This window comes from Corvus cornix, chromosome 4A (genome assembly GCF_000738735.6).
Source record: "Corvus cornix cornix isolate S_Up_H32 chromosome 4A, ASM73873v5, whole genome shotgun sequence".
In the NCBI taxonomy this organism is placed as follows: domain Eukaryota; kingdom Metazoa; phylum Chordata; class Aves; order Passeriformes; family Corvidae; genus Corvus; species Corvus cornix.
In genome coordinates this window covers 11,873,026-11,900,542 of record NC_047058.1, presented here as the reverse complement: position 1 = coordinate 11,900,542, position 27,517 = coordinate 11,873,026, and the positions used below count along the sequence as shown (strand labels likewise).

Below are 27,517 nucleotides of genomic sequence, written 5' to 3'. Positions count from 1 at the left end.
CTTCCCACTAGATTCTCCAATGAAAAGCTGTTACGTTGCATTGTACATAGGATAAACTGTGCCCCTGATGTCCCACAGTCACTTCATTTCATCCCCTCCCCTGCCCCAGACACTTAGGCCAAGCATCCTCTCAATCCCCTGCATGGCCATGGGTCCTGAGGGGCTGGGGAATGATGGCTCTGTTGGGAGATTTCACCAAAGATGGAAGCAGGACTTTGCATAGATATGGTAGGAAAACCAGGAGCAAGGCCTCTTCCTCTCTCCTCCAGCTGACTCCCTGAAGGTGCCAGCTCCCCTGTCATTTCCAGTGCAGCCAGCAGCAGTTTCTTGTGGCAGCAGTGTGAGTGCTGCTGGCAAGCCCTTCCCGACAGCCGTCCTCCCAGGTGCTTCCTGACATCTGCCTGGAACTGCCATGTCATCTCTGCCTCTCAGCTGTCCCCTCTCTTGTTGACTACAGAGCTGTGCTCACAGGAGCCACGGCTTTCATAACTTCACTCCGCATCTGGCTGCCAACACCTCTGGCGTGGGGACCTGGCTGTTCATCCAGCTTTGCTGCTGGAAGGGACTAACTGGGAACAACAGGACAGTGTTTAAAGCTGAGTCACTGTGTACACCTGTGTGTGCACTTTGGGCATTAAGCAGAGAAAGCAGTAGACTGTGTTTTGGTCTCAGAGTCAAAGCAAATTTTCAGTGACGCACAGATTAAGAGTGATATGACTCATATCAGGGACTAGTATTTTTTTAAAACAGTAGCATTCAAGTTAAAAAAGAATGTGGCATTTAATAGGGCTTTTCTCTTCTAATGTTAATTTTTAAGGGTAATTTATTTAAACCTACAGGCTCTTGGAGGATTTAGGAGATCCTGAAAAGCTGAAGCACTTAGCAACTCTTTGAAATGTGATGTGCAACTTGTGGAGCTTGCAGATTTAAATCAGAGGATCTGGATGTGCTTGACAGCCTGACCTGGATACACCCCAGACCTGAGCTCACCAGCAGGAGCTGCAGGATAAACAGAAGCTCTTAGGAGCTATTTGGCATTAGAGATACAGTAAGTGCATGTCTGGAGGCTTAGCTCACGCCATCGTTGATGGGGGCTGCAAGTTCAGGTGCCAGACTTCGTACTGAACCAAGGCAAATGCTCTGCTCTGCTGAACTTCTTGGGGGGTAATATCCACCTTGGAAAGTGTCCGCTTTCCCAACTGGTGCTGCAAGAGCTGTCATTTCTCATCCATCAGAGCCTACACTGGCAATCTTTGCTGCGAGAGAAACACCAATGTGTAATACTCTTGAGTATTGTCCATGTGCAAGTCTTAAAAGCAATAGTTCACTGCACCAGCAAAACAGGACAGGCATTTCCCAGTATAAATGCACCCATCCTGGGACAGCCATTGTCTTAGCTCCTCTGGCACAGATCACATCCCCCATGAACATCCTCACACAGTGCCAGGAGAAGGGTGCCTGCACATTTGAGAGACAAAAATGATTTTTCTCTTTTCTGTTTTGCATGGAAGGGTTTACCTTAATTTCAGAGGAACTGGTAAAAGTATATCTAAAATAATCCTGCACCAGAAATAAAAATTCAAGAGCAATAACCCAGTGTCAACAACACTAGGAACTAGAACAGTAGGAAGGTGGTTACTGAATATCCCTAATTCCATCCAAGCTCCAAAGGGCGGTAGACTCCAACCCCTACCAGCCCTACTTTGAAATTTGTATTCATGGGCAGCTTGTACTGACACATAAAAATCTGTCAGCAAGTTTTCATGGTTTTTCTGAAGTGAATGGGAGAAGAACAGACATCACATTTGTAACAGGACCACTGCAGTGTTCTTCCCACTCCCTTTTCCCTCAGAAGACACTACTCAAAAGAAGGCTAAGCAATGCCAGGAACTATGATAGAATGAAATAAAACTTTCTGATAGCCTTTTGTTTCCTATCAAGTTGCTAGGTAATGGTGTGGCCATGCAGCACTTGCAGACACCAGCAGCTCTCTGAGTGCAGCAGCACAAAGACCATGGAAGGATAAACTGCCTGGCCACACTACATATCCCCAGATATATTACTGCCCTAGGGCTCGTGTCCCTCCATGGCCACCCTCTTCCACTCTTGCACTGCCTTTTATCACATTGAAAGGCTTCGTTCTGACTCACTTCCTCTGAAACTCTCAAATTGCTGCTGTATCTGCCCCTTGGAATTGTCAAGGGAAGGACAGATTGCTGTTATCTGAGCCCGATTGTCTCATTTAAAAGGTAAGTTAATGATGGTACAGGTCCTGACTTTAATTACTGGCTACATCCATCTTGCAGTGGTTAATTCTTGGCAGCTTTTCAAGAAATTCACTCTGCTGAGTATATACAGGTGTAGGGCCTGGCAAAAGAGCTACCTTTATGCTTCACTGGCAGGACCATCTCTTAAGTCTAGACACACACTTCTAACACTTTCCTATCCTCTGCCTTTTCTTTATTTTCTCTTATTAACAGACTAAGGCAGCTTAGTGTTTCTGTCATTGATTTATGTACGTGCATATACACCCAGGTCTGTGCACATTCCACATCCAGCAGAGCCTGAGAAAATGGGAGTTTTGCAGGATGCTTTCCTGGAACAGGTGTCTTACATTAAGCCAAACTAAATAAATACAGGACATGTAATGAAATAAACGGCCCCAGAAGATAACACTCAGTCAGCTTTTCACATAAACAGCACCTTTTCTTATTAAGGACCTGCTGTTTGCTCTAGCAGGAGTTGCTTCATCAAAGTGAGACCAAGCAGTCAGTGAGTATTTCCACCCTGCAGCAGTGAGGTCCCTGAGAACTTTCAGGTCAGGGTTTAGCAGCCTCTCAGTGCTGTGTGGAGCTATGGGAATCACACTCCACTTCCACCTGCCCAGCCCAGTCTGACAGCAAGGCCCATGCCTCCTGCACCCCTGGGAATTCTCCCAGCCTCCAAGATGAGTGTGATCCTACCTGTGCCATCTTCTAGGTGTCCAAAGTTACAGATCTGGCTGATATTGTGCACCCAGATCTGCATCTCCTCCTCGGTCTTGGCTACCAGGTAGAAGGTGCGGTAGGTGGTTCTCACGATGAAGACAAAGTTGTTCTGAAATTCCTTCTTGATGAAGTTGGGCCCCGAGTGCTTCAGCACTTCACATTCATTGAGGTCGATGATGCGGATGGGCTTTTTGGAGTGGTTGTTCCTGTAGTATTCCAGCACGTCCGGGTTCCCGCTCATGCGGCCCCTGCGCAGCACGAACCAGCGCTTCCGCCAGGCCTGCAAGGGCACAGACAGGGCCTTAGTGCCAGACACGTGCCCCAGCACCCAGCCCACACACAAGCACCAGGGTCTGAAAAACCCCTCAGCTCGTTGAATCCAGTTGTCAAGCCAGCACTGCCAAGCCCATCACTAAACCATGTCCCCTAACACCACATCTGCACGTTTTCTTAAGAATTCCAGGGCTAGTGACTTCACCAGTTTGCTGGGCAGCCTGTTCCAATGCTTGACCACCCTTTCAGTGAAGAAATTTTTCCTAATGTCCAAACTAAACCTCCCCTGAAACAACCTGAGGCCATTTCCTCTTGTCCTCTCGCTCATTACCTAGGAGAAGAACCCGACCCCCACCTGGCCACAACCTCATCTTAGGTAGTTCTGGAGTAATAAGGTTCTCCCTCATCCCCTCTTCTGTAGGTTGAACAACCTGAGTTCCTTCAGCTGCTCCTCACAGGACTTGTGCTCCATGCTTATTTTCTTTCAGGTTTTATAGCTGTTTTGATAAGCTGGCCAAATTGTGATTTTTATTTGGTACACTTACTATCAAGCTTGCATTTGAGATAGGAAAACAGGCAGAGGGTTGTTCCTTGGAGGTCAAGATGAGCAAGATTCTCCCTTCCCCTCACCCTGCCAACATGATGCAATCAAAATGATCCAATAGGTCACCACCTCATCCATAGAGGAGAGAACACATTTTTCTTTGTAAAATGAAAATACCGAGAACTGTGCATACGTGGAAACAAGTGCCTTTTGCCCAGCAAAGCCCAGGGCTCTAGATACCCTGTGCAGCTTCCCTCCTATGGTTTTCAGTGCTATTACAAAGCTTTTAATGAGCTGCCAATTACTTCTGAAAGCCCAAAACAAAGCCTAAGGGAGTTGTAGTGCTAAAAATTAAACAGAAAACTTCAGCACCTTACAAAAGGACGATTATTTACACAGGCATTGTCAACCTAAAACAAACCTGGCAACCACTGATGTTTTTTGACCCTTGTGACTGAAGGTATGGGTCCCATACAGGCTTAAATGAAGTCCTGGCAGATGCAGCATCACTCTATAAAACTATATGCCTGTTCCCAGGAACAAAATAATATACTTACCCTTTTTTCTTCTGCAGCTGTTTTTGTTCATCAACAGTATAAGCACCTCTGTGTTGATTATAGCTGTCACCAATACACCTACTCTGAGGGCCAGAAAAAAATCAATCCTGATCTCTGTCCCACAGAAAAAAGGCCAAAATAAGACATTAGGACCTTTGCCCCTGCCGAACTCCATAAAAGCTGTTGGATACGTCGTGCCCAAACCAGCCAGGCCAGGGAGCAGCCAAAAGTAAGGCTGCAGCTGCCTCAGCTCTGATGGAAACCTGGGAAAGGTGCAGGGGCTCACATGCTGCCCAGGGACCTCCAACAACTGCACAAACACCAGTTGCTTTACCTGCCTCCATCTGAGTTAAAAGTTTGCTGAAAGAAACATCGAAACAACCACTACCACAACCTTCCTACCTGGATCTTACCCAAGAACTGTTTGCAAAAGGACTTTGTCACAATGATGTAAATCTGGGTGGTAGCTTGTGGTTGAGTTAAAAATCACACTTCTTTTGCAAAGAGTGGATCTGTCAGTTTAAAGACAGGCAACCATTCAATCTTAAGACAAAATAACTGAGTTCAGACTGCTTACAGTAAGATGTAAGAGTCCTTACTGGCACAGTTTAAGATAATCCAGGCACTACAGGTTTTGCTGATGCCGAGTTCCCACAGGCATGGTGATAGCAAAAATGAGCAACAAAAAAATATCAACAATCATTAAGTCAGGAAAAAGCATTTCTTTTTGTACTCCAAATTATTTTTTTCTTACAGTGCAGCCAGTTTTCAGTGTCTGTCAATATTCACCCAAAAATTTATCTAAGAAGTAAGTCTGTTCAGCCTGTCAGCACCTCAATCTGTTTTGAAAGCAAATGATTCTTCAGAGACCAGAGAATGAAATATCCCAGAAAAAGCTCTTGCAAGGCTGAGCAAGCCTGTGTACAACAGGTGCTTACAGACTAGGGCATCACATCAGGAATAAACAGGAAGCAGAGATGAGGTACAAAGTATATTGCACAAAGAAAATTAAGTCTTACCACCATTGATCTATTGAAGTTTGAAAGCAATTTGATCTCTGTCGGAAGTAACTAGAGATAACAGGTTACTGATGTATCTTAGACAACTCTAATCTTGTGGATGCCAGGGAAAAAGAGAAACATACACAGGAAACAGAAACAAAAGAAAAATGTTTAATGGAGAAGAAAATTTCTGGACTAGCCAGATACAACACTGGAACATGGGCCAGCAGGTACCTCATGCACAGTACTGAAAAGAGCCCAAATCCCTATCACCTGCAATCCAAATCCTGCACAGACTCAAGGCACCCCCCACAGATGGATCAGGGCAGAAAGTCTCACTTCCTAACACACTCCCACCCCTAAACAACCAAAGAGAAATGCTTCAGTTGTGAGAGAAACTAGAGCTACTCCTTTGCCTCCCAGAAAAACAGGCTGCTAAAGCAACAAGTAGAAAAACCCAAACAACAAAACCACCCCCTGACAAAGCTACCAGCCCTGCAGCTTAAATACACCTGGCTCCTGCTGATGGAAATTGGATAGAAATCACCTGCATCTGAGCAAGCTGAGGAGGGAGGGGATGGGGTAGGCAACTGTCTCCCCTAGCTGGCAGCTGGGGAAAAGTGGGAGGTCAGGGCTACCTGCTGGTGGCTGCTACAACATCCTGAGGCAGCACAGCTCAGTACCTGATCCTGTTTCCAAGCATTTTGATTTTCATGATTCTAAAGAAGTGTGTGGGTTGTGTATAGCACAACCTGGGCAGCTGGTGAGATAAAGGAGAAAACTGCTGCTGTGCTATGTGGAAAAGCCTGTGGTGCCTCCGTTAGGAGGCAAAGGCTGGCTGTGGTGTGTGTGAGGGGCTGTGGCTCTGCTGGTTTGGGTCTAACCCTGAGAAGCTGCCTGCTGACCTGTTTCCCTGTAAATACACAATTTGATCATTGGGCTGTTGCTGTGTGACCGGAGAGGGAGAGGTGCCCGGTCAGCGTGGCTCATGATGGGAGAGGAGAGCAGGGCTGAGTCTTTGAGAGAAAACACCGGCTATCACAGCTGAGCAGCCGTGAGAACAGGGCTGAAGGGAAACAATGCCAGATAGCTGCCCAAATCTGCACTGCCCTTGGGAAGGGTGGGCCCCCCACTCCATCTCCCACAGGGTGGCCCTCAGCACCTTCCCCAGGCTCATGGTGGGGCCCAGGCAGCCAAGCAGCCCCATGGCAGCTGAAAAACAAGTAGATTTTTCTTGTGGGGGTTACACAGGGACTGTAGAAACACGCAGGGAAGTGGGGGTGGAGTGAGACAGAGGAACTGCCCTTTGGTGATACCACAAGCTCGAACAAGCTGACAGCTCTTGGCTGCCACCGTTGAGTGCCCCAAACATTAATGGGCTCAGAACCTCATGGAGCTGCAGGGACCAAAGCAAATACCTGCCCGTGCTGCCAACCCACTGCTGATCCTGGAGCACAGGGGAGGGACAGGCACCAAGGGATGACAGCCTGAGCCAGCAGTGCAGGTGAACCAACATTTGCACACTCAGATCGTCACAGACATTTAAGCGCTCAACCCTTCTTGAAGTCAGGTGCCATGGCAGGGTGGCAGTGGCACAGGATGGTGGGGACTCTGCTGGAACCACCTGGCGAGCTCACCTGCTGCCCTGTGCCAGGGGTGCTCTATGCCTGGCACCAAAGAGCCGTCTGAGGGAGCAAAACCAGTGGACACTGCCTCATCCAGCACTGCAAAATGGGGAGTGCTGCCAGCCCACTGCCCCAGCATCCAGCCTTGGCTGGACACAGGCAGGCCAGCACCAGGGAGGGCATAGAAAGGTGGGAAGGGATGGGAGCGCCTCTTCCCTGGGTGTTTGCTTATAACATCAGCTTCATTGTACCATCAAACTGCATCCCCACACACACAGTGCATTCACACCTCACCTCTCCAGGCTCCTTCTCTTGTCCTCCACTTTCTAAGGAAAAAGTGGCATCAGCTGCTGACATGACACAGTCACCTGCATGAGTGGGGTTGAAAGACTATCTTTTGCACATCCTCTCACATTTGACATATCCAGTCCCATCACTGTCTCCTCAGATTAATTTCCATTCTGAAACTTTCCCCAATATGTGCCTTTACCCACAAAATGTTGGCTCCAAAACCCTTTTCCTTATCCTACAATGCCGAGTGATAATGCACAGGGTTTTTGAGCCACTTGCAGCATGCCTGCAAGTGGACAGGAGCAGCTTTGCCATTGCCAATACACAGGACTCACCCTGTCCCGTGGCACAGGCAAAGCAGGGGTTTTGGTTGTGGCACACCTTTCAGCAGGAAGCTGTTATCTCTGAGTCAAATATCCTCTCCTCATTTTCCTGGCACTTGCCTGCAATCTGCTGTGTACCTCCTTTCCCTGGGGTAAGGAGATGCAGCACATTGGGGTCACTGGGAGCCCAGCAGTGACAAGCCTTGGCCAGACAAGACAGCAGCAGCAGCTTTTGTCTCATGCATGCTGGTGCAGAGGGTGCCTGGCACCCCACAGGCCCCATCCGCAGGGCAGGCACTTGTGCTGCTCTCCAGTGCCCACCCCAGCCCCACGGCAGAGCGCAGTGGGTTTTACACAGTTATACATTCTCAGTAGTTTCCTTTTTACCATTTCCCAGTCACAAGGCTGCCTCCTCCTTTCCCTGTTATGGGACTGTCCCCCTGTCTGCTGAGGGTGTCGGTACCAGGCTAAGAGAGCACCTTCGAGCCCCTGACTGAGGCCAGTGGGGACACCCGAGGAGGCAGCAGGGCCAGACTGGCAGGGCTGTGGTGAGGAGAGATTTATTTCAGCTGATCAGAGCCAATAATATCTGCCAATATTTAGTCTGGAGCTGCACACGCTGCCAAATTTACAAGAGAATGTGGATCAATTTAAGGGTGAAAGACTGCACTCCCATGGCTGAGATGAAGTATATACTTCAATAGGGTACTGATTCCTGGGATTCAGCCTAGGCTCCTCAATCACACTATGGAAAGGTTCTATGCATCCAGAACAGCTCTATTTCCATTTCAGTAGGGTTTCTAGGAAAGAAATTGCTCCTTCCACAATCTGATGTCTCTGCTTCTGCTGCATGAGTGGTGTGAGGTTTAGAGGGCTGCTCTTACATGTGAGCATTTGATCTACCTCAGCAGTGTCAGACAAAACAGGCCACGAGCAAACATATTCTGGGCTGAAAAGCATCTGGCTAGTGAACAAGGCAGAATGAGAGCTGAAAAGGTTTAGCCCAGGACCTTCGTCGCTTACCTTCTGCCTGACGACCATGTTCTCGTTTGTTTGTACAACATATCCAGTATTTAAGATCTAAATAATTTATTAGAGGACGTACAAGCTCAGTGAGGTAAATTGGCTTGAAATGTAAATTGCCCTGTGGGTTTTGATTTTTTTCTGGTTTTAACAACAAAACACGGAACAACCAACGAATATGAAATTCTTGACCAGCTATATTAATGCTTACAACTCCCCCATGAGGATAATCTTCATTTTACACAATGCAGCAAAGGGGATGGCAGGGGGAAGCAGAAAGAAGGGTGGCTGTGTGCTGGTTCCTCGCCTGCCTCGTGGCCTCGCAGCTGTGCTGCTGGCACAGGACATGTGCTGGTCCCCAGGCCTGCTGCAGGGCCTCTGGAACTCAAAGAAGAGTTTGAGAGCTCAGTGATGGGGATGACTGCAAAAGGCTTGACTATTTGGGATTGCTCTCACCCCACAAAATCCCTTGGAGAGGGGAAAGCAGCAAATCCCACTGGAGAAGGGTTTGGTATGGCTTCTCTCCCACAGCTGGTTGAGGGCTATGAATTTCAGTGCCACTCCTCCTGCCACTCACTGTGAGCCCATGTCTTAACCCACCACCCTTGGGGAAAGAGAACTAGCAGAGCTGCAGGATGACAGTCCCACAGGAGTGCCAGTACTTGAGACAAGTTTTCACAGCTTGTCTTTTTTAAAGAACAGTTTTTAAACAATTCCTGTGGAAAAAAGAAGTTAAGCGGAACTTTATAGCATTTGCTATAAATGGCCCAAAAGAGGAAGTTAAAATTCATATGTAGACAGGTTTGTAAGCAGCTGATTCTGAGCCCACTAAGACCATATATGTTAGCAGAGGTTCCCTGCCTGCACAGAGTGGGAGGTGTCAGGGCTGCAGAGCACTGTCCCTGCAAGAGGGATCGGCAAGGAGTCGGGACCAGCTCCCAGCAAACATCCTCGTGTTCAAAGGGGACATTGTTGGGAGCTCTTTGTGCCACTCTTTCCAGAGTAAAGGGCCAGTCCCATGCAGCACATGCTCCTCGGACTGCGAGAGCCTTGCAGAAAGGCTCCTGCCTTGGCAGCCTGCAGTGCTCAGTAATAACACTTGATTTACTCTCACAGAAATCAGATGGAAAAGACCTCTTAAACCAGCCAGACTGTCCCCCACTTGGAGTTATGGTTTTGCTGTTTTCAGTTGTGGCTGTTGGTCTGCAGCACCCATCAGCTCTGCATAATTAATCTCTCCCTGATGAGGCTGCCTGCTTGTCCCTTCCAGTGTGTCCCTGTGGAGCACTCTGGGAGCAGATGAGCTCATTGCCCATCACTCACTGGTTTAATGCTACTCTTGGATTTTGTCTCCCTTATTTTCAACTCAGCTCTCACAAATGTCGTCAGCAGTGAGAGGCTGAAACTCATAGTTTATGACTGGGAAAGAAAAATCAATAAATACTCAATTTCAGAAAGGGAGACTCCTCCCTTAGGCCCTTCCTCTGCCTCCACAGGCATGTAATTCTATTTAACCTAGAGAATAGAATAAGATATTTTTTGCAGTCATTTTTCTCCCTTTGCTTGGGTGCCTGAAGTTGAGGGGCATTCCCAGTGGTGCTGGAAAGGCATCCTTCCCCTGCCTGTTCATGCCCACTGCACTTCTGCTTTCTCAAGGCTAGGGCTCAGCTCTGGTGGGAAAAAGCTCTGAGCTAACCAGTGTTTCCATACAAAACAGCTTTCCACACAGACAAATGGTCTGGCCCATCCTGTGCAAAGGGCCATCACACAACGGGATCAGGACAGGCTACACCCTAACACTGGATTTCCATCTGCTACATCATGGTCCTTTATTGAGTCACTTTTCTTTCTCACCTTGGTAAGTTTCAGAATGACTCTAAATGAATCATTTTTCAAGAAAGTCAGCATGAGCCCTCGGAGGAGACGTGACGGGTGCGCAGTGCAATGGGAAATACCTTCTTCCTTTCAAGGTGTTACAGCTACGTTAATTGACTAAAAACACCAGTCAGAAAATTTCCTGCACTTTAAGTGCAATGAGAGCTTTGTAATAAAGCACCTTAGAGGACATCCTGTAGAAGCAGAGAGGTGTCCTTTGTTTCTGTTTCTTTACATGAAGAAATCTGTGGTTTGTGAAAAAAAAATTACACACAATTTAAAAATTGAGAAAAAAATCCCCGAGTCATATGTTGCCTGCTAACCTACACACATTCCCATTGCCTGCTCTACATCCTAATCCATAATATTTATGGTGCTTTACATAAACAAACATCTGCAACAGAATGAGTCACTGCTATCTAATAAACATGAAGATTCTTTGTAACTCTAATGGGTTTGTTCTGGCGTGAGGGGTCAAAGTCAGAGTGACCCAAAAACTTGGGAATTTTAAGTTCTTAAAATACTTGCAGAAAATAAGAAAACAAGTTCTGAAAGTAAAATCAATAATGAAACCATTTCATTTTGGGAAGGGAGAAAGGAGCCAGACACTTGGATGAAGAAATATCATTTCACTCATGAGCCCTGTTCTTTAATAAGAGCAGTAAAGCACTGTGCTTCTCACAGTCATTTTGATGAGATGCTTCCCCTGAGGACACTGGCAAGGTGGCACAGTGTCCCTTTGCTCCTCCTGCAGGTAGGGATTGCTCACATGACTCTGTGGGCTGAAGAGGAGCAGCACTGCTGTGCTCTCCTCACTTTCCCCATGGCTCCTGGTAGGTTGGTGTCAAGGGGCTCTCCCACAGGAAGAAATGTGGGTGCTGTGGTCATGCTGCCCACATGGGTCCCTGGAGTTTGCAGGGGGAGATGCTGATGGAGTATCTCATCCCACAAGATCTTGCTATGGGGAAAAGCTCACTGACTGATCCCAGCTACAACAAATACTGCCACAGCAGAAAATCACCACAGCTTCACTTCACCCAGGGGGCTCAAATACGTCAAATGGCCTCACAGGGTCCTGACCTGAGGTGTGTGGGGCAGGCAGGACCTCAGTGTCACCCCAACACTTGACAGATCTCACTGCTCACCACTGTCCCGAGGCTATGGATGTGTTTCTGGGCTGACAAAGCCTTGCCTGTGAAACACAAACCAGCAAAACACCCAAGAAGTGGTGGCAGGATGGCAATCCATTTTCAATGTGTTTCTTTAACAGTGACATCCTGCAGCAGGCATGGAGTCAATGAGCTGCCCTCCCCACTGCCAGCCCAGGGCATCCCACCTCTATTCTTCCTCCTATCTTGACAGCAGTGGTGTTGAAAGCTTGGAGCTTTCCTTGTGAACAGCTGCCCTGGAAATATGTGCAGGCCTCTTTGAGCTCATTTACAGAAAGTACAAGGATCAGTCAATATGAAATTAGCACTGATGCCACCCCAGGGCAGGAGCCCAGCCATGGCCCGAGGGCTGCACCTCTCAGGAGAGGCTTGTGGCCGAGGGGGGTTTGTCAGGAGCACCAAGGGACCAGGGCCAGCTGGCAATCCCGACGGCATCTGCGGGGTGCCAGGAAAAAGGCACAGTTGGTATTAATAAGAAAATGAAGTAACTTCCCAGCTGCACTTGGCTGTGGTTCATTGGGACGAACAAGATGGTAAAGACGGTCTCACTCACTTTCAGGAAACAACGGGAATTTTTGTGACTCAGCATCACTGTAAAGCTGTGCCCAAATCGATCTGGAGAACTGATGAAAAATCAGGCTAAGGAAAAGAAAGTCAGCTGTGGTGTGATATCTGCACAGGGCTGGGAATAGCCTTGGCCCCAGGATGGCCACCGTCCATCTGGGCTGCCAGCGCTTCCACTGGACTGCTAGCTCTCATCAAGAGGATGCTGCAATGGGTGAACCAAAGCCCTGGGTGGAGGGACGCTGATTTTGGCCAGCTGACCTTGCCCCCACCCTGGGCAGGCAGGTGGACCCTGTCCCACCTGTATCCCTGCAGCCTGTGATGCCAGGCAGGGGGTACCAAAGTGCCAGGCCACCACGGTTGGCCTTGACTCACATCATGAACACCCTCATGAGCATCCTCATACCCTCTGTTTCCTTTTGTCTTTCTTTTTCACTTTGTGGGGATGTAAAATAAACAGCTCAGAGCAGAGTTCCCAGCAGCAGAAGACAGCACTGGAGTGATTATTGCCATCCAAGGGCCTCCTCCCACCCAGAGCCCTCTGCTCCTCCAGGACAATTTTCCTTCCCAAGGGCAGGCACAGTGAAACATTAATTGCTTTAAGCTGCCCCTCAAACGACACCTTCTGACTGCTGCTACATTTTTGCAAGCATTTAAGCTCCCTGACAGTGAAGACTTACAGGCAGGACTCTTTACATGAAGATGTTTACAGCCTCGCCAGCTGGCCAAGAGTTTTAGTTCCATATTCCCTCACAGCATGTTTATATGTAGCATTTAAAATGACATTGTTATCACCCTGAATGCAGCTTAAGTTTCTGGAGTGCCTTTTTTCACCTTTGAATCCTAAAGCACTTGACAACTGGTACATGATGGTTACAGCCTCCATATGTTGTGATTTGCTCACCTGTCACAGGATACACCTGCCTCTGAAGCTACATTGTGTTCCTGATAATCAGGCTGCTTCTCCACACACCCACAGGGATGTACTCCCATCTGTGCATTTGGCTGCAGCCAATCTGTAGTGACACTTTTGCTTCTGAAACCCTTTTTTACCTGCATACGGTGGCAGAGGTCGATGGACAGAGAATTGCTGGTCTGGCTTGGTGCCACTCCTCTGGTCAGTTAAAAAATAAAATTCAGATTTCTCAGGATGCAGGATTGGGCTTTTTACAGAAACAAGTTGAAAACAGAGTGAAAGGAGAAGCTTAATACACTGACACAGGTCTTTCTGGATTTAACTATTAGCTTTGTTTTCTGTTAGTGGAAAAAATGCCGCTGAAGCTTTAAGTTGCCTGATAGGAATTCCGACTTTTACATAAAAAGTGCTTGTATAAAATGGCCTGGAAACTCTTAAGATCCCCCTGAATTGTTCATAATTAATTCTTTAGCAGTAACTTCAGTAATAAGTTATAATCTTGAATAGTGGTAAATTTTGGTTTCTTAGAATGGCTTTAATCCAAAAGTCTTGCACGGTCTTATAGGATTTTTGGAAGACTCTGCATGGATCTTTGAGATCTTAATGAAAAATAGGTTGCTCCCAGGTTAAGAAACAACAGTTCTGAAATACAAATGCTGGATATAAGCATCTGCTGAATAACTGAATCTAGCTAAGTCACAGGAGTCTTCAGTCATTTTTGGAAACAAGTATAGGAAAATGTATATACCAAAGGGACTGAAGTTTGGACAAATTTTGAGCAAATTTGCTAAACTAATAGCTTTTATGGAAGGACTCCAAACCTGCTTTGCTAAGGGAAGAAGGAGAGTTGGGGCTAATCCCCTTTCTTGTCATTTGCAAACACAATGTGAATACAGATGTGCAAAGCAGTTAAAGACTAGAAAGAGCTGCCTGGAGATTGCACCCTGTCTCAGGCTATCAGGAGTCCCTCTCTCTATTTTACTTGGAACTGGCAGTTTTCTCAGTATTCTGTACACAAACAGAACAAATTTTGCTGTTTCACCTTGTTAACTGAACATGTGGTGTGAGGTCAGCAACAGTCGCCAGCCTATCTACAACTGTCTGTGCTCACATGATGCTGCAGCTCCAGCATAAACAGGAAATTGGGCAAAGTGACTCTTTTAGTAAGGGACCACAACACCACTTAAAAAAAAAAAAAAAGTTCAACAATAAGCTGTCAGACCTAATGAAGAAAAGCAGAGTAGCCAGCAGGAGCAGAATAAAAGCTGCAAATGTTTAGGCTGTAGCACTTTTGCCTGAACATAACAACAAGGTTCAGGAAATGCCCCTACGTTCAGTGTCCTGCTCAGCTGATCTGGGTGTGCACGGGAGTAAAGAGCCGTATCCTCCACAGCCCCTTCGGGCCACAGCTGGGCTGTTCTTTTTTACATCCTTATTGACTTCACGGCTACACGCTGCAAAGACTTTGACCTTTGCACTTCATTTCACTCCTAAAATTGCCTGGAGAAAGGAAGTGTGCGGGAGGCAGGCAGAAAAACAGGGAGGAGGCGCCCATGTGTGGGAGGACTTGTCGTAGAGAACAGGTCACTTTTGTTGAAAATAAGAATCAACCTTTCTGCACATATGGACAAAGATAGAAAGAAAAATAGGAATAGGTCCAATCTCACAACAGCAGCTATATAGTATCCAGATGAGCTCTGGTTTTAGGCATGTGGAGGGGGGCATTGATTTAATTGCATGCTCCAAGCTACACAGACTCAAAGATCTCTCGGATCTACGTATTGGCTTGAAATCAGTCCCACGGGAACCACCCGGCCTTTGCGGTGACATTTAAACCCCACTGATGTAAATGGCAACGCTCCCATTTGCTCTGAGGGGGCCAGGTCCTCCTCTTGACAGGAAGCTTTGAGAAATTCAGAGATTCCCAAAAATGGAAACATGATATGAAGAAATTATCTGAATAAAGGAAATCTGCCTCTGGACTTATGAGCAGTATTTCTACCAACCACATCAGAAGATGAATTCTCCCTTCATGGGTCTAGCCTGGCTTTTGTGGGTTGCACACAGGCTGCCCTCAACTGATTTTTCTCCAGCCAGAGAGCAAATATCTGCTGGTGACTGCAGGCATGGTGAAAGTCCCTGTTGGGGGGAAGGCAGGCTGCCCCCAGAGCTCTTACCCTGGCCACGCCTGGTCAGGGCAGGCATTGTGCAGCACAAACACCCAGCTCTTACAGAAGCACGGGCGGAGGGGCGAGCCGGGTACCACAACGGGCTGCCAGGGCTCCTGCAGGAGCAGAGAGTGTCTGCTGCACTGGGAGAGCTGTCAGAATGCAACCAGAAAACAAAGAAATTATGGGGAAATAAAGGGAAGCTTGGAAAGGTCTGTATTTGTCCCAGAAATGCTGTTCCAGCAATCAGGTCTGTGCAGCCTCCAACTGGAAGCAGCGCTGTGTGATTCAGATGCTCAGCCAAAGCCAGTCATCACCGGCCAGATTCCCTCGGTGAATATTTACAGAAAACAAACCAGATTATAAACTAAGAGTTATTTGTCAGACCTATTTAGTAAATATTATAATTGTATTTAAAAGCACACCAAGTGTGTGGGCAAGGCACAAACCAAAACAGACGGTGGAATGTGCTGGATGAAGTCTCTACCTTGCATATAGGCAAGGACTGATGTGTTTTAAAGGAGGTATATTTAGGTGGCCCATGCTTCCTTTAAAGCGGGTTGAGTTGAACCTCAACAACACTGGAGGTGGCTGAAAGTGCTCAGTAGCTGGTTTTACACCCATTTGTTCATTTCAAAGTACATTATTAGAAAACCAGCTATGCTATGGAATTTTAAAATATATTTTGATTGCGGTTCTGCTGTTTTCACCTGTTTTCTCATCAACTAAATTGTGTTGCTTAACCTTTAATTATTCTCTAGGCAGTGTTCCATCTCCAGGCCTGGGTTTTCTTCTTTAAAAGCTGTCTTAAATTAGTCTCTGCTTTACACTTCACAGGAGACAGAGCTGGTTTTTAAACATTTTTAGACTTTTTTTTTGTTCTCCTTAGTTTGTGTAAAAGTGGTCATCACTCACATGGCTCATAATATACAGCATCCACTGCCTGTCATTTTTTATTTTAAAATACATAAATGTTAGGAAAAATATAAACAATGCTCCTTGTGCCAGGTTTTCTTTTTTTTTGTTTAAGAATTCTCTCTGAGTTGTCGGTACTTTTTCTGTTGCTGTTGGGCCCTGTGTGTCATCCAAGGAAAGAGGGTTTCAGGACAAAGGGTTTGAAGAAATAGCACCCTGTGAGCTCCGCTTTCCTTCACATTTTAGGTGTGTTTCACAAAGTCAGCTGGTTAAAGTCAGATTGAGTATCCAAACATGCCTTGTGTAAACTTCCCATGCTTAGGAGATAACTGCGCGTTCCTCTGCTCCGCTCTGGGAAGGCAATGCTGCCTGTGAAATTCTGCAGACCTGCGCCTTTTTTCTCAGGGCTCTGCCTACTTCACACTGGCCTATGGAGCAGAATGCTCCAGTGGGGCTGGGAATGAACAGCAGGGCACAAACCCATGGCCTCTGGCACAGACTCGGGACTGTGTGTGGGTCCTGAGCTGTGCTGCTCACGGAATCACAGAACACCCTGTGCTGGAGGGGACCTACAAGGATCACTGAGTCCAGCTCCTGGCCCTGCACAGCACCATCCCCAGAGTCACACCATGTGCCTGAGAGCATTGTCCAAACATTTCTTGAACTCTTTCAGGCTCGGTGCTGTGACCACTTCCCTGGGGAGTCTGTTCCAGCGCCCAGACACCCTCTGGGGGAAGAACCTTTTCCTGATATCCAACCTAAACCTACCCTGACCCAGCTTCATGCTGTTCTTTGGTCCTCTTACTGGTCACCAGATGGGAGATCAGTGTCTGCACCACTTCTTCCCCTCATGAGGAAGCATGCTCATCCTCAGTTCTTTCTCACCTCCTGAGACTGGTTCTTCCCATTGCAAACCACATGTAGGCTAAGCTTTTTCAGCCCACTGTCACCACTGCAACTTTTGCCTGGATGTGGAGACATGAATGTCCCCAGGGCTGGTATATGCTGTACAGCACCGCTATTGAAAAAACTCAGCGTGGCAAATAAACTCCTAAGAGCATATTTAAAGTTTATCTTCATTTACATGACTTCTCAAACTTCCCTTGCTGAATCAAATGATGAAATCACAACATGTTCAGAAATATTAAATCATTTCCTCAACATCTGACTATAACGGGCTGCAGAAGGAAAACAATTACTTCTGGCATGCTGCACACTTTAACACTCTGAATTCTGGTATCCCAGCATATTTACAGGCTTGAACTCTGATCACAGCAGCATTAAAACAACTATGGACCATTATTTATTTCACAGGAAATGCCCGAGACTTGCCAAACCTGGCTTTGCATGGACATTGTGGATTTTAGACCACACTGCACACCCAGGCAGTAACTTCAGGATGCCCCAAACCAGCTTCCTACTGCTGGCCTGTGGGCAGCAGATTGGTGCCACTCAGGAATGTGCCTAACCCAGTACTGGGTAGTGTCCTGCTGTCTCCTGCTGTGGTGTAGAAGGCCCAAATTCAATGTGGCACTAAAAGGATGAGGTGTGATGCAAGGATTGCGCTGCCTGGCTGTGTACCCACCTCTGCCTGCCCACTGCCCACTTTACCCTGTGTGAGCACCTGAGCATCCCCACTCTGGCCATGGGGATAGGGAAGGGCAGGAGCAGAGCTGCTCCTCACCAGCTGGCTGTGGCCCTCCCTCTGCTGTGAAAGGCCAGGTCCCACATGTGAAATCCTGGGAGGGCTGCTGGTGCCAGGGAGAGCAACAAGGGCTCCCCAAACAGAAAGGAGAGAAAAGAGAGAAAAATAGAAGTGCTCATGTCTGCAGAATCCCATGGATTTCACACCCAGAAGGGTTCATTGCTGTGAGCTGATGAAGCTGCAGCTTTCAAGAGGACAGGCCAGCTTTCCTGAGCAGGTGCCTTCTCTTTGGGGTTATGTTCAGCCAGTTGACAGCGATTTGTAATGCAGATTTTTTTGCGAGTATGGCAGGAGTAAAACTCACTGCCAAACTCCACAAATAGTGGAACAGTTTGGGAGTAAAAACAGATTTCAGAAATGAAAGTTCAGCTTGATCTATTGGGAACAACGTGCAATTAATGTGCTCAGCAATGTCTTAAATATGAGCAATGTGGGAGAAGGGTAATAGCTCCCTTTCTATCATTTTTCAACCTGTCAGCACACTAATCTATGAAACACCAAAATCCAGATTCTTAGTAATGTAAACTGGTAAACGTGGTTGAAGGCAGTGGTATTGTGCAGCCTATCTGGATACATGTCTTTTTTAAACAGGAAAGCTATCAGAAGAGTATGTGCTTGTGGGATGGTGAAATAGGATCAATGTTACTGTTACAAAAGTGAGGACAATGAGCCAGCTGGGTTTTTCCACAGGCATTTTCAAAACTACAGCGTTTATTTCTGCTTTTCTGCAACTTCTTCTCTATCTCTTCTCCTCCCTTCCCTATCCCCTTTTTTTTTTTTTTGTGGTTTATGCACTCTGAGCTACACCCAGAAAATGAGGTCACCAGGGAGCAGTAAGGATGCGGATGCAGACTGTGACTGCATCATTTGCTCGGTGCATGCTGCTGGCTGCCTTGTCTTACCAGGGCTCCCTGGAAGCAGCCAGGGAAAAGACCAGGAAGGAGGAGAAGGCATCAAGACTGGACTGCTGTTGTGTGGGGGTGTGCCACTGCCTCTGCTGCTGGTGCTGTTTGAACAAGCACTGGGGAAACACAGAGACAAATGGGATGTGCTGCAGGGAGAGGTGCCTTTTTGTGCCCTCCTGGTGTCTGCAGCTAAAGAGTGAGGGATCCTTCACACCCAGGCTGCTGTGTCCCATGAAGGTGTGGCTGGAAGGGTCTGTCATGCCTCCACCCAGCCACCCTCTCCTACGCCAAGGCTGCAAGCAAATGGGGAATATGAAGAGCTGCACAAGCTCCTTGGCTGTCCGCTTTCCTGCCCATTCCCCTGCTTCACCTTAGCGTGACCTGTGCCCTCCCAGCCCCTCCCAGCCGAGCATGGCAGGTCAGTGCCACCACCTTTGTGCATGGTCACCTACATACCTTCTGCCCTCAGGGAAATATCTGTACATTTGCTCCCCCTGCGTCCTGACTTCTGGGGAGCACCTGAAGCACATCTGGGGCACCTGAATCACATCTGGCTGTAGCCCTGGTGAGGCTGCAGTGAGAGCTCCCTAGGACGATGCAATCCCAACCAGCTGGCGAGGCTATGGTGCTGTGCTGGGGTGAAAGGCCCCCACCTGACCTTGGTAATGACCAAAAAGTCTGTGTTCTGCTTTCCTCTGATGGGAAGAGTTGGTCAACTGGCTTTAAAACCATACCTCAGCCAGCCCAAATTCTATAAATCTTCAAAACCAAAAGTGTACAGTCATCTGCATAATCTGCAGTGCTTGCATATGCAAGGAAGCAAACGTAAGTGTGGCTGATGCTAATACTTGAACTGCTTGAATGCTGTCAACTTGAACTGCAAAACAGGAGTTGAAGTGAAATTCCAGCTGCTTTGGAGTTCCTCTGCTGAATTTTGAAATAATTTTCAGTTTTGAAGTGGGTTTTATTGCTTCTAATCCTATGGGAAAGATTAATGAAGACAGAGAAACTAGCAGCAAAAATGCCAAGACAGCCTTATACACTAAGATCTCCTCCAACCAAAATGCAGACACATAAAAATTCAAAATTCTCCACAGATACAACCATTTCCTGATCAGCCGAATGTGCAAGCAGAGTTGATCCACAGGGCTCTCCTGTGTTGAGGACATTGCACTCCCTTCCCAGTCACTGTTGAGTTCTCCTCTTCCTCCCACCAGTGATGCCCCAGCCGCAGCATGGTTAAATAACTAAAGGTGTGTGCTCAACTGTTTGCTTTCAGCTTGTTTCGAAGAGTGTGAATCCTGGACAGTCGGTGCTTTCACACTGGCTAAGAAAGCCCTGCTCAGAGCATTTACCTTAGGAGGGTGTGGAGAAAGACACGTTCACAACAAAGGAACCGTCTGCAACAACCTTGCTCTGCACTGAACCTACAGTGCTCAGCCTATTGCAGAAAAAGCAGACTTTCCCTGTGGCTGCCTTCAGCTGAAATGTGGTGCTTGGGAGCCATGCAGATTATTCTTTTTATAACAGGTCTCAGATCCACTTCTGTTTTAGAAGGCAATGCTTTGTTCCCCAGCTCTGCCATTTAGGCTCCTGCCTGATGTTACTTTAGGAGTGACAGCATGTGGGTATCAACATGGTGCTTGTAGGTAGTGGTGGGAGAAGGGATGCAGGCTTTGTTTGGAGAGGTCATTTCAAGGGTGTTTATGTTCTAGGAGCAAAGGAAGACTACAGAATAAGAAGTCTTTTCAAAGGCAGAGTTAAAGTAAGAGCTAAAAGGGGAGAGTAGGGGAGTCCCAAATGGGTAAGAAAATTGGAAAGACAGGAATGGGAGGAGCAGGAAAGCTGAAGGAAGGACAAATTAAAAATGAACTGTGGGGACCATGCGGAGAAAGGACTGGGTGCTGCAGCTCTGTGGGGTGGATGTCACCGAGGAGCAGCTCCATCCCTGGCAGCTCACACACAGCACAACCTGCAGAAGGCTGAGAGCAAACCTCTGGTCCCACCACGAGGAAGGCACAGCTCCTCCAGTAAGGGCTTCTCAAAATTAGACCAAGTTTTTACTATGGGTGGAGTAGCCCCATCACATTCTGAATCATCGGCGTGGGCTGGCCATTGTATGCATTGTTATGAGGTATCTCCGTGGCTGAAGCCAAGCAGAAAAGCCAGCAAAGCAACAGGAGGGAAGAAGCCGTTACTGAAATCCTATGAGAGCAGTGAGGAATGATGATAGACAATGCCTCACATCCCTGCTTCCACTGCAGGAGCTGCCAGTGCAACAGCACAGTGTCCAAAGCACAGTGTCCAAAGCAACAGCACGATGTCCAAAGCGCTGTGTGACGGGCATGGCTGGCCAGTGGCTGCTGCTAAAGAATTGCAGAGACCCCTAGAAACCTCCTGTTTTGCTAGTACACTGCAAGCAGAGGGCAAGAGCTAATCAGGACTTGTGCTAATGAAGCTGCCTATTGCTGGGAGAGGATGGGGATGTGGCTGGATGCCAACAGTAATATGATAGGCGGGACCAGAGGGCTCCGCTGACTCCCAGGGAAAGTCTGCTTTGGTAACCTGGTACTTATGCTTTCTTTCTTCCCTCTCCTGGGGTTGCTTGTGGAATGACGCAAGCCCCTGAAGCCCTTTCGGAGCCCCACGCACCTCCTGGAGGCGTGTGGGCAGCAGCCACTGGTGCTGGCAGGAGGGCAGAGCTGTGGTGGGAGGCAGCTGCTGGGCTCGCGTCCCCTCTGCTCAGCCCCGCCGTGGGCTGTGACGGCTGGGGCTGGTGCTGCTGGCAGAGCTACAGCCTCGTGTTTTTTGACCTTTTACTCTTCCAGAGATAGAAATGGGATTTGTCTGAGGCTTGGAATAACTTCCTGCGATTGTGCTGGAGAGGGCTAGTCTGGCTTGCTAGATAGCTGTGTCTGTCGGGCTGGCTCGGGAATGGAGAAAGCCTCTGCTCCGTGACTAAGCTGAAGACAGATTTAAAGGAGCCCAAAGACACAGCTGTGCCTTAGAGAAAAATAAGTTGAGAGCACTGTGCCTTGTCCCCAGTAGGACAACTGGGCCAGGGCTGTTTCTGGCTTTGGGCATTAGCCATTACTGGAAAACCACAAACAACCCTAAGGCAAATGGTGTCTGTGTTTTGATAGTGATTCCTCAGATGGTAACTTACAAATCCTCTCTGGATCAGTTGATGTATGTCTGCATGTGTGGGAAAGTAGGTAATGGTCTGAAAATTGATCCTTTGGGATGATGAGAACAAGCAATAGTTGTGCAAACCTTCCCCTCCTCCTCCACGACTCCTCTGCCTCTGCTGCCAGCACAGGCAGTGACGTGGGGCAGGCACCGAGGCTGAGGTGAGGGCTGCCCTGCTTTCCCTGCATCTTTTGATGTCCTGTGTCTCTTTCGTTCCACCTTTGATTGACTTCTAGCAGACTTTACAGGTGACATTGACAGGTCAGACGTTTTCAGCATCTCATTCAACATTCAACAGATCTCTTGGGATGTCCCAAAGAATTAAGGAAATGTACTTCAAACAAAGCCTTCTCTAAGCAAGCTTTTTGCTGTTTCTTGTATTTTACTCATCACTACTCAAAATCACGGGTACAAGTGCCCGTGTATTCCTGCGTGACTCACTCACAGACTGGCTGCTTCTGACTCCCCTTTCTTTAAGTTTGGAGTAGGGGTGGCCTTGGCCCTTTACTGATATTCCTTTGAGCAACTGAACATAGAGCACCTGGTGGGCAGGATCCTTGACTGAAAATGGTAATTTTGTACTCTTCTGGCCAACAGCAGTGTCAGCTGGAGATCTCCTGGTATATACCAAGGAATACTCAGGCTATATCCAGCCCAGCCCAGCTATAAGCCCCCTCTCCTCATGGATTGGGTCTCTGCAGGCACTTCCTGCTGGTGTCAGCCCTCCCTTCTTGGCACTGCTTGGACAGGACAGGGAAAACAGCTCTCCCCACCCCTGTGCTCAGATCTGTGCTGTTCCTGAACATGAGCGTGTTTCATAGTGGGTAAGAACTAAAAATTTGGCTCTTCCTGCCCAGCAAAAGCAGAGCTGTCCCAAAGCCAAGTCACGTTTCTGTTGCAAACAAGTCCTAATACACAAGTTCAACATACTTAGCACTTCAGTGCAGAGACACCATTCACAGGTTTTCAGCCTCAGGGGAATTCGGGGTGTTAGTGATATGTATCAGCAAATGTGATTTATAATGTAATTGTGTAATACAGTAAGAGGGTAACACTTGAGCCTTTGAGCTTCAGTGTACAGCAGGTCTCTTAGAGAGCAGAAGGAAGCAGTGCTGGACTGCACTGTTTACCTATTTGCATCAAGTTCTGACTGCGACATGTATTTCACTTACTGCTTTCTAAATAGGAAGTGTCAAACAAATTGGAATTTTGAATAAGTTTTTTTATAAAAAAAAAATCTGCAATCTGAACAGTGGAAAATTAACAAAGAAAACCCACTTAGTTTATTTGTAGGTAATTCCATATAATTAATTAATTTTAAATCCTTTAAAATAGTTTTAAAATGCTTTTGTGCATTTTTATTGAATTCCAGTTCTGCTCAAATGCAACTTCTTTCAAATCACATAAAATAATCCTTGATGGGGGAAAGCAAGATTTTCACAGTGATACCTCTTTAATATAAAAATTGTAACATAAAGAACATGAGTAATTGTATATTAAGCTATACCAATGCCTTGATATTTATGGATGAAGATACAGTATGCCTGTTAGCAGAAATAAGCACCACATTTATTTTAAAAACTCCACTTAGTGGTAAATCATTGCACATCAACTAATGAAACTGTATTTCAAGGAAATAAATGAAAAAGTTTCTGTGGCAAAAAACGAGACTAAGAAATTACCATTTAATTCAAAGATTTATACCTTCTCATTTAAGTTATTATAAAAATTGGTGTTAACACTATTCTATGTGAATTAATGCTCTTTATAGGGAAATTTCCTCAGGATGACTGGACTAGATTGGGGAAGTATCATGAGGGGGAGCTATTGAAATTAAAAATAAAACTCCTAGTGCTCCCAGACTGAACAAAACTTGCGGCCTGTGATCAATGGTGTTGCATGCAATGCTCTTTTTCTACCCTCAGTCATGTATGTCAAAAAGACAGTGATGGACTGTCACAACACAGGGAATCTGTTCACCCACAGATTAAAAGGTACCCGAGGGCTAAGTAATTAATCTTTCTCACCACACCTTATTTCCAACAATTCAACTCAGTTACTTTACTTGTGGTACAGTAGGCAGCTACCACGTTTTCACAAGGATTCTGAGAATAATGCACGTTAACAGATTCTTTGGAGCTTCTCATGCACGTGGGTTCCCCCCCCACCCCCCGCTCTCGGTGTTCACAGACTCTGAGCTGGTGGCTACAGCCACAATTCAGACACGGCTAGAATTTCATCTGAGAACAAATATGCAGATATGCCTGACACCTCTTTATCATTAAAAAGACCGGGTCATGATGTATATGCAGTAGTTGGCGCTTTGATGAGCATGCGTGAAGCAGGTCAGCAGTGAGGGTGTCTGCCAGGCATAACATAATGCAGTGTGTAGGTGTGAGAGCAGTCTTACCATGAAACAAACATCAAACCCCCCAAATACACAACACCACAAAAAGATGTAAAACACCGCAGCTCAGCTCCCTGTAAGCTTAGGCTTTTCTCTACTACACCAGAAAAACAAAACCCAGAAGAGAATGCCTGTTGCTCAGGCTAGCTTCAGACTGCAGCTTTTTCTCTTCACAGTTTCGCAAACCATCACAAAGCATTCCGGTGTTCATTTTTCCATCCAGCGCTCTTGGGCCACTGACAGCAATCCTGATACACACTGTGCACTGCAACACAAACCCAGGTAGGCATCCCACACCACGGCCCTGCATGGTTCTTCTACATCGAGAGGCTCTCTCATAGTAACAAACAAATTTCACATCAGCAAAGGTGTTAGATCATCCTGCATGTCATGTGAACTTCCTTCTCATGAAGTTTCTGGAATTCTTTGCAAAAAGCAAGTTGAGTACAGAGCTGAGAGCTTCCTGCCCCATTCTTGAAGGTCTTCTAACACTCCACCAACCTCTTACTGTCATTGTCTGACCCAGTTCCAGGAGCAGGAAGCCGTGCTGCTGTATCGTCACCTGACAACCAAACTCCACACAATCTGCCCTGCCTGCAGAGCAGGGATGGTGGTAGGAGCTGTAAGCAGAAGCGTGAAGTTCACAGTCGCTGGTTTTGCTAACTGAATCCCACAAAAAGTGATGTGAGATAAGGGTTGTTTGAGCACAGAGCAAACAAACACCCTACACAGATCCTGAGACTCCAGTGAGGTTAGCACACTTAGAAGAGTCGCTATCTCTCATGACCAAAAGATAACTGCTGAAATTCAGCCTGACAGAAGCTCTTCTGTCAAAGGCTGTTTCCTGAGAGTACCAAAAAAAAAGCCCAATCATTCATGACCAAATAATTTGCCCTTCAAGTTTAGGTCCCAGTTCCAGAAAGCGCTTGAGCACATGCTTCACAGCAAGCTCAGGAACAGTCTTTGATCTCATTGAAACTAAAATTTAAGGAATTGAGCCTGCTTTTTTTTCGCCATTGTCCAAGTTTTCCCTGACATTTTCACTGCCCAAAGTCTGAGTAGTACCTGGCAAGATGAAAGGAGAATCTTGACTCCAACTAAGTGAAGTGTTCCTATTTAACCATCTAGTGAAGATTTTCTTTCAGAAAAATGATATTTCACAGTATGTGTTTAACACATACACATTGTCTATGGTATGAAACTGAGGGGACACTTCCTCTTCTAAAGCAAAAGCCATGCACCAAGAGGCAAGCAAGCACCATGCGTGAACATGTGCATGAGAAGGGCACGGAAATCTTCTTGGGTATTGAATGTTTGACATCTACTAATTTTGATTTGCAAATGGGCCATACAAAACCAGCAGCACAATTAACCTCTCTCTGTCTGGGAGCTGAATGGGAAGAAGTCTTCCCCTGGTTTAACAGAGAGAGTGAGGCAGGGTTTGCTTCTGCAAGCCTTGCAACGATCCCTTAAGTATTTGGAAGTGATGGAGTCACCATCCCTGGAGGTATTGAAAAGACATGTACGTGTGGTATTTGGAGACATGGTTTAGAGGTGGGCTTGGCAGTGCTGGGTTAATTAGTTGGACTCCATGACTTTGAAGGTTTTTATCCTAAATGATTCAGTGATTCTGTGATAAGGGATCTTGGGCTGTGGGAGCTCGAACTCTGTAAATGGAAGAGCTGTTTGTGCTCTGAGTAAGGAAGTTTAAGTTTGACCTGCCGTGTGTGTAAGGCTGCAGAGAGGAAGGGCTTTCTCTAGTGCTGCACTCAGAGCAATCTCTCTTTTGTCTCAAAGGACACTGTGGCTGTGACTCTCACACAGCCATCAGACTATTAACACTTTTATTCCAACTAGTTATTTCTGGCTTTTGGAGTCAAAATACCTAAATGCCCAGAGTGCTTCCAGGGTAACTATAGTAATTACAAAAACAAACAACAGCAGCTCGACCCACGGGTCAGCTGAAGCCAAGCTCTGAATCACACACTTATTTTTTACCTATAGTTATGAAAAGGAATTTAAGCTGGACAACAAGGCAGTTAATTTCCTAGCCACCTCAGAGAAGCTCAGCCAGACAAGCTCAGCATAGATGCTGTGACCTGCTCACCCCCTCCATGGGAGATGCAGAGAGGTGGGTGCTGCACAGCCTCCCTGAGCAACAGGTGGCCAACCCTGAGCAAACAGAACTTCATCAGGCACACTTTGTGAACCCACTGGAGGCTGATGGACTCTATGAATATTGGGAACTGATCTTTCTTCTTCTGGGTATTCATAATCTATATGTTTCAGAGAACTCTGAAGGCCAGAGCTCTGAAGTTAGGAGAACGACTTTGTTCAAGCTCTAGACCTGCTTTACACTTTCAGTTCTTCCTATTCCTGCAACAGTGGTCAGTTCACTCTCGGCTGTGTCAGTAATTAGCAACTTCATGTTGGAAGGGGTAGGGTCTTCCAGGAGAAGCCATAATCTAGTCAAATTAATTACCTTGCATTTTATTTTTAACCAAAATACATTTGCTTATACAAGGCTGCATTGTGTTGCTGCTTTACCACAATGAGTTCTTCAACTCCTCTCCCTCTCTAAAAAAGTCAAAATTTACTATCTATTACGATTCTTTAGGATATTGTAAAGACAGATGGCTGAGTAACCAAACACTTTTCAAGTACATAAGCCAAAAACTGAAGTACAATGTGAGAAACCAGATTAATCACAAATAAAGAGCAAATATATTATAGCAGATAATATATATTTTAAGCGTAGACAATGGTCATTCATACTTCAGTTGTGCTTCTATTTATTTTCTATTAAACCAATTTTGCTAAACTAGAGGACCATGAGATGTGTATTATCAGTAAATAAAAAAGATCAGAATACAATGGAGCAAGACCTTTATGATTCACTAATAAACCATGAGAAAGAAACCACCATTCTGGAAGCATCAAACCTTCCAGCAGAACAAGATGCAATAAAATGTGTAAAAGGAGGAGCCAAGCTAACTTGGAGAGAGCTCCCAGTTCTCTAAAGCTGTGTACCTCATCTTAACTGAACAAGATCTAAATTAAATTAATTCCAAAATCTCAAG

General features: G+C 46.5%; 1 protein-coding gene across 4 annotated transcripts in view; it reads right to left on the bottom strand.

Moving 5' to 3' along the window:
- GAB3 (GRB2 associated binding protein 3) overlaps positions 1-27,517 on the bottom strand; it is a 65,672-nt gene that overhangs the window by 17,866 nt on the left and 20,289 nt on the right. For 3 of the 4 annotated variants that reach the window (XR_752730.4, XM_010407697.4, XM_010407698.4), the window contains exon 2: positions 2,964-3,267. Coding sequence is in view for 3 of the 4 variants with exons in the window: in XM_010407697.4 (XP_010405999.2) it covers positions 2,964-3,267 (304 nt within the window). In the remaining variant the exon portion in view is untranslated. Of the gene's footprint in view, positions 1-2,963; positions 3,268-4,361; positions 4,687-27,517 lie in introns of those variants that run through there. The other variant, XM_019290873.3, reaches the window with a different exon arrangement.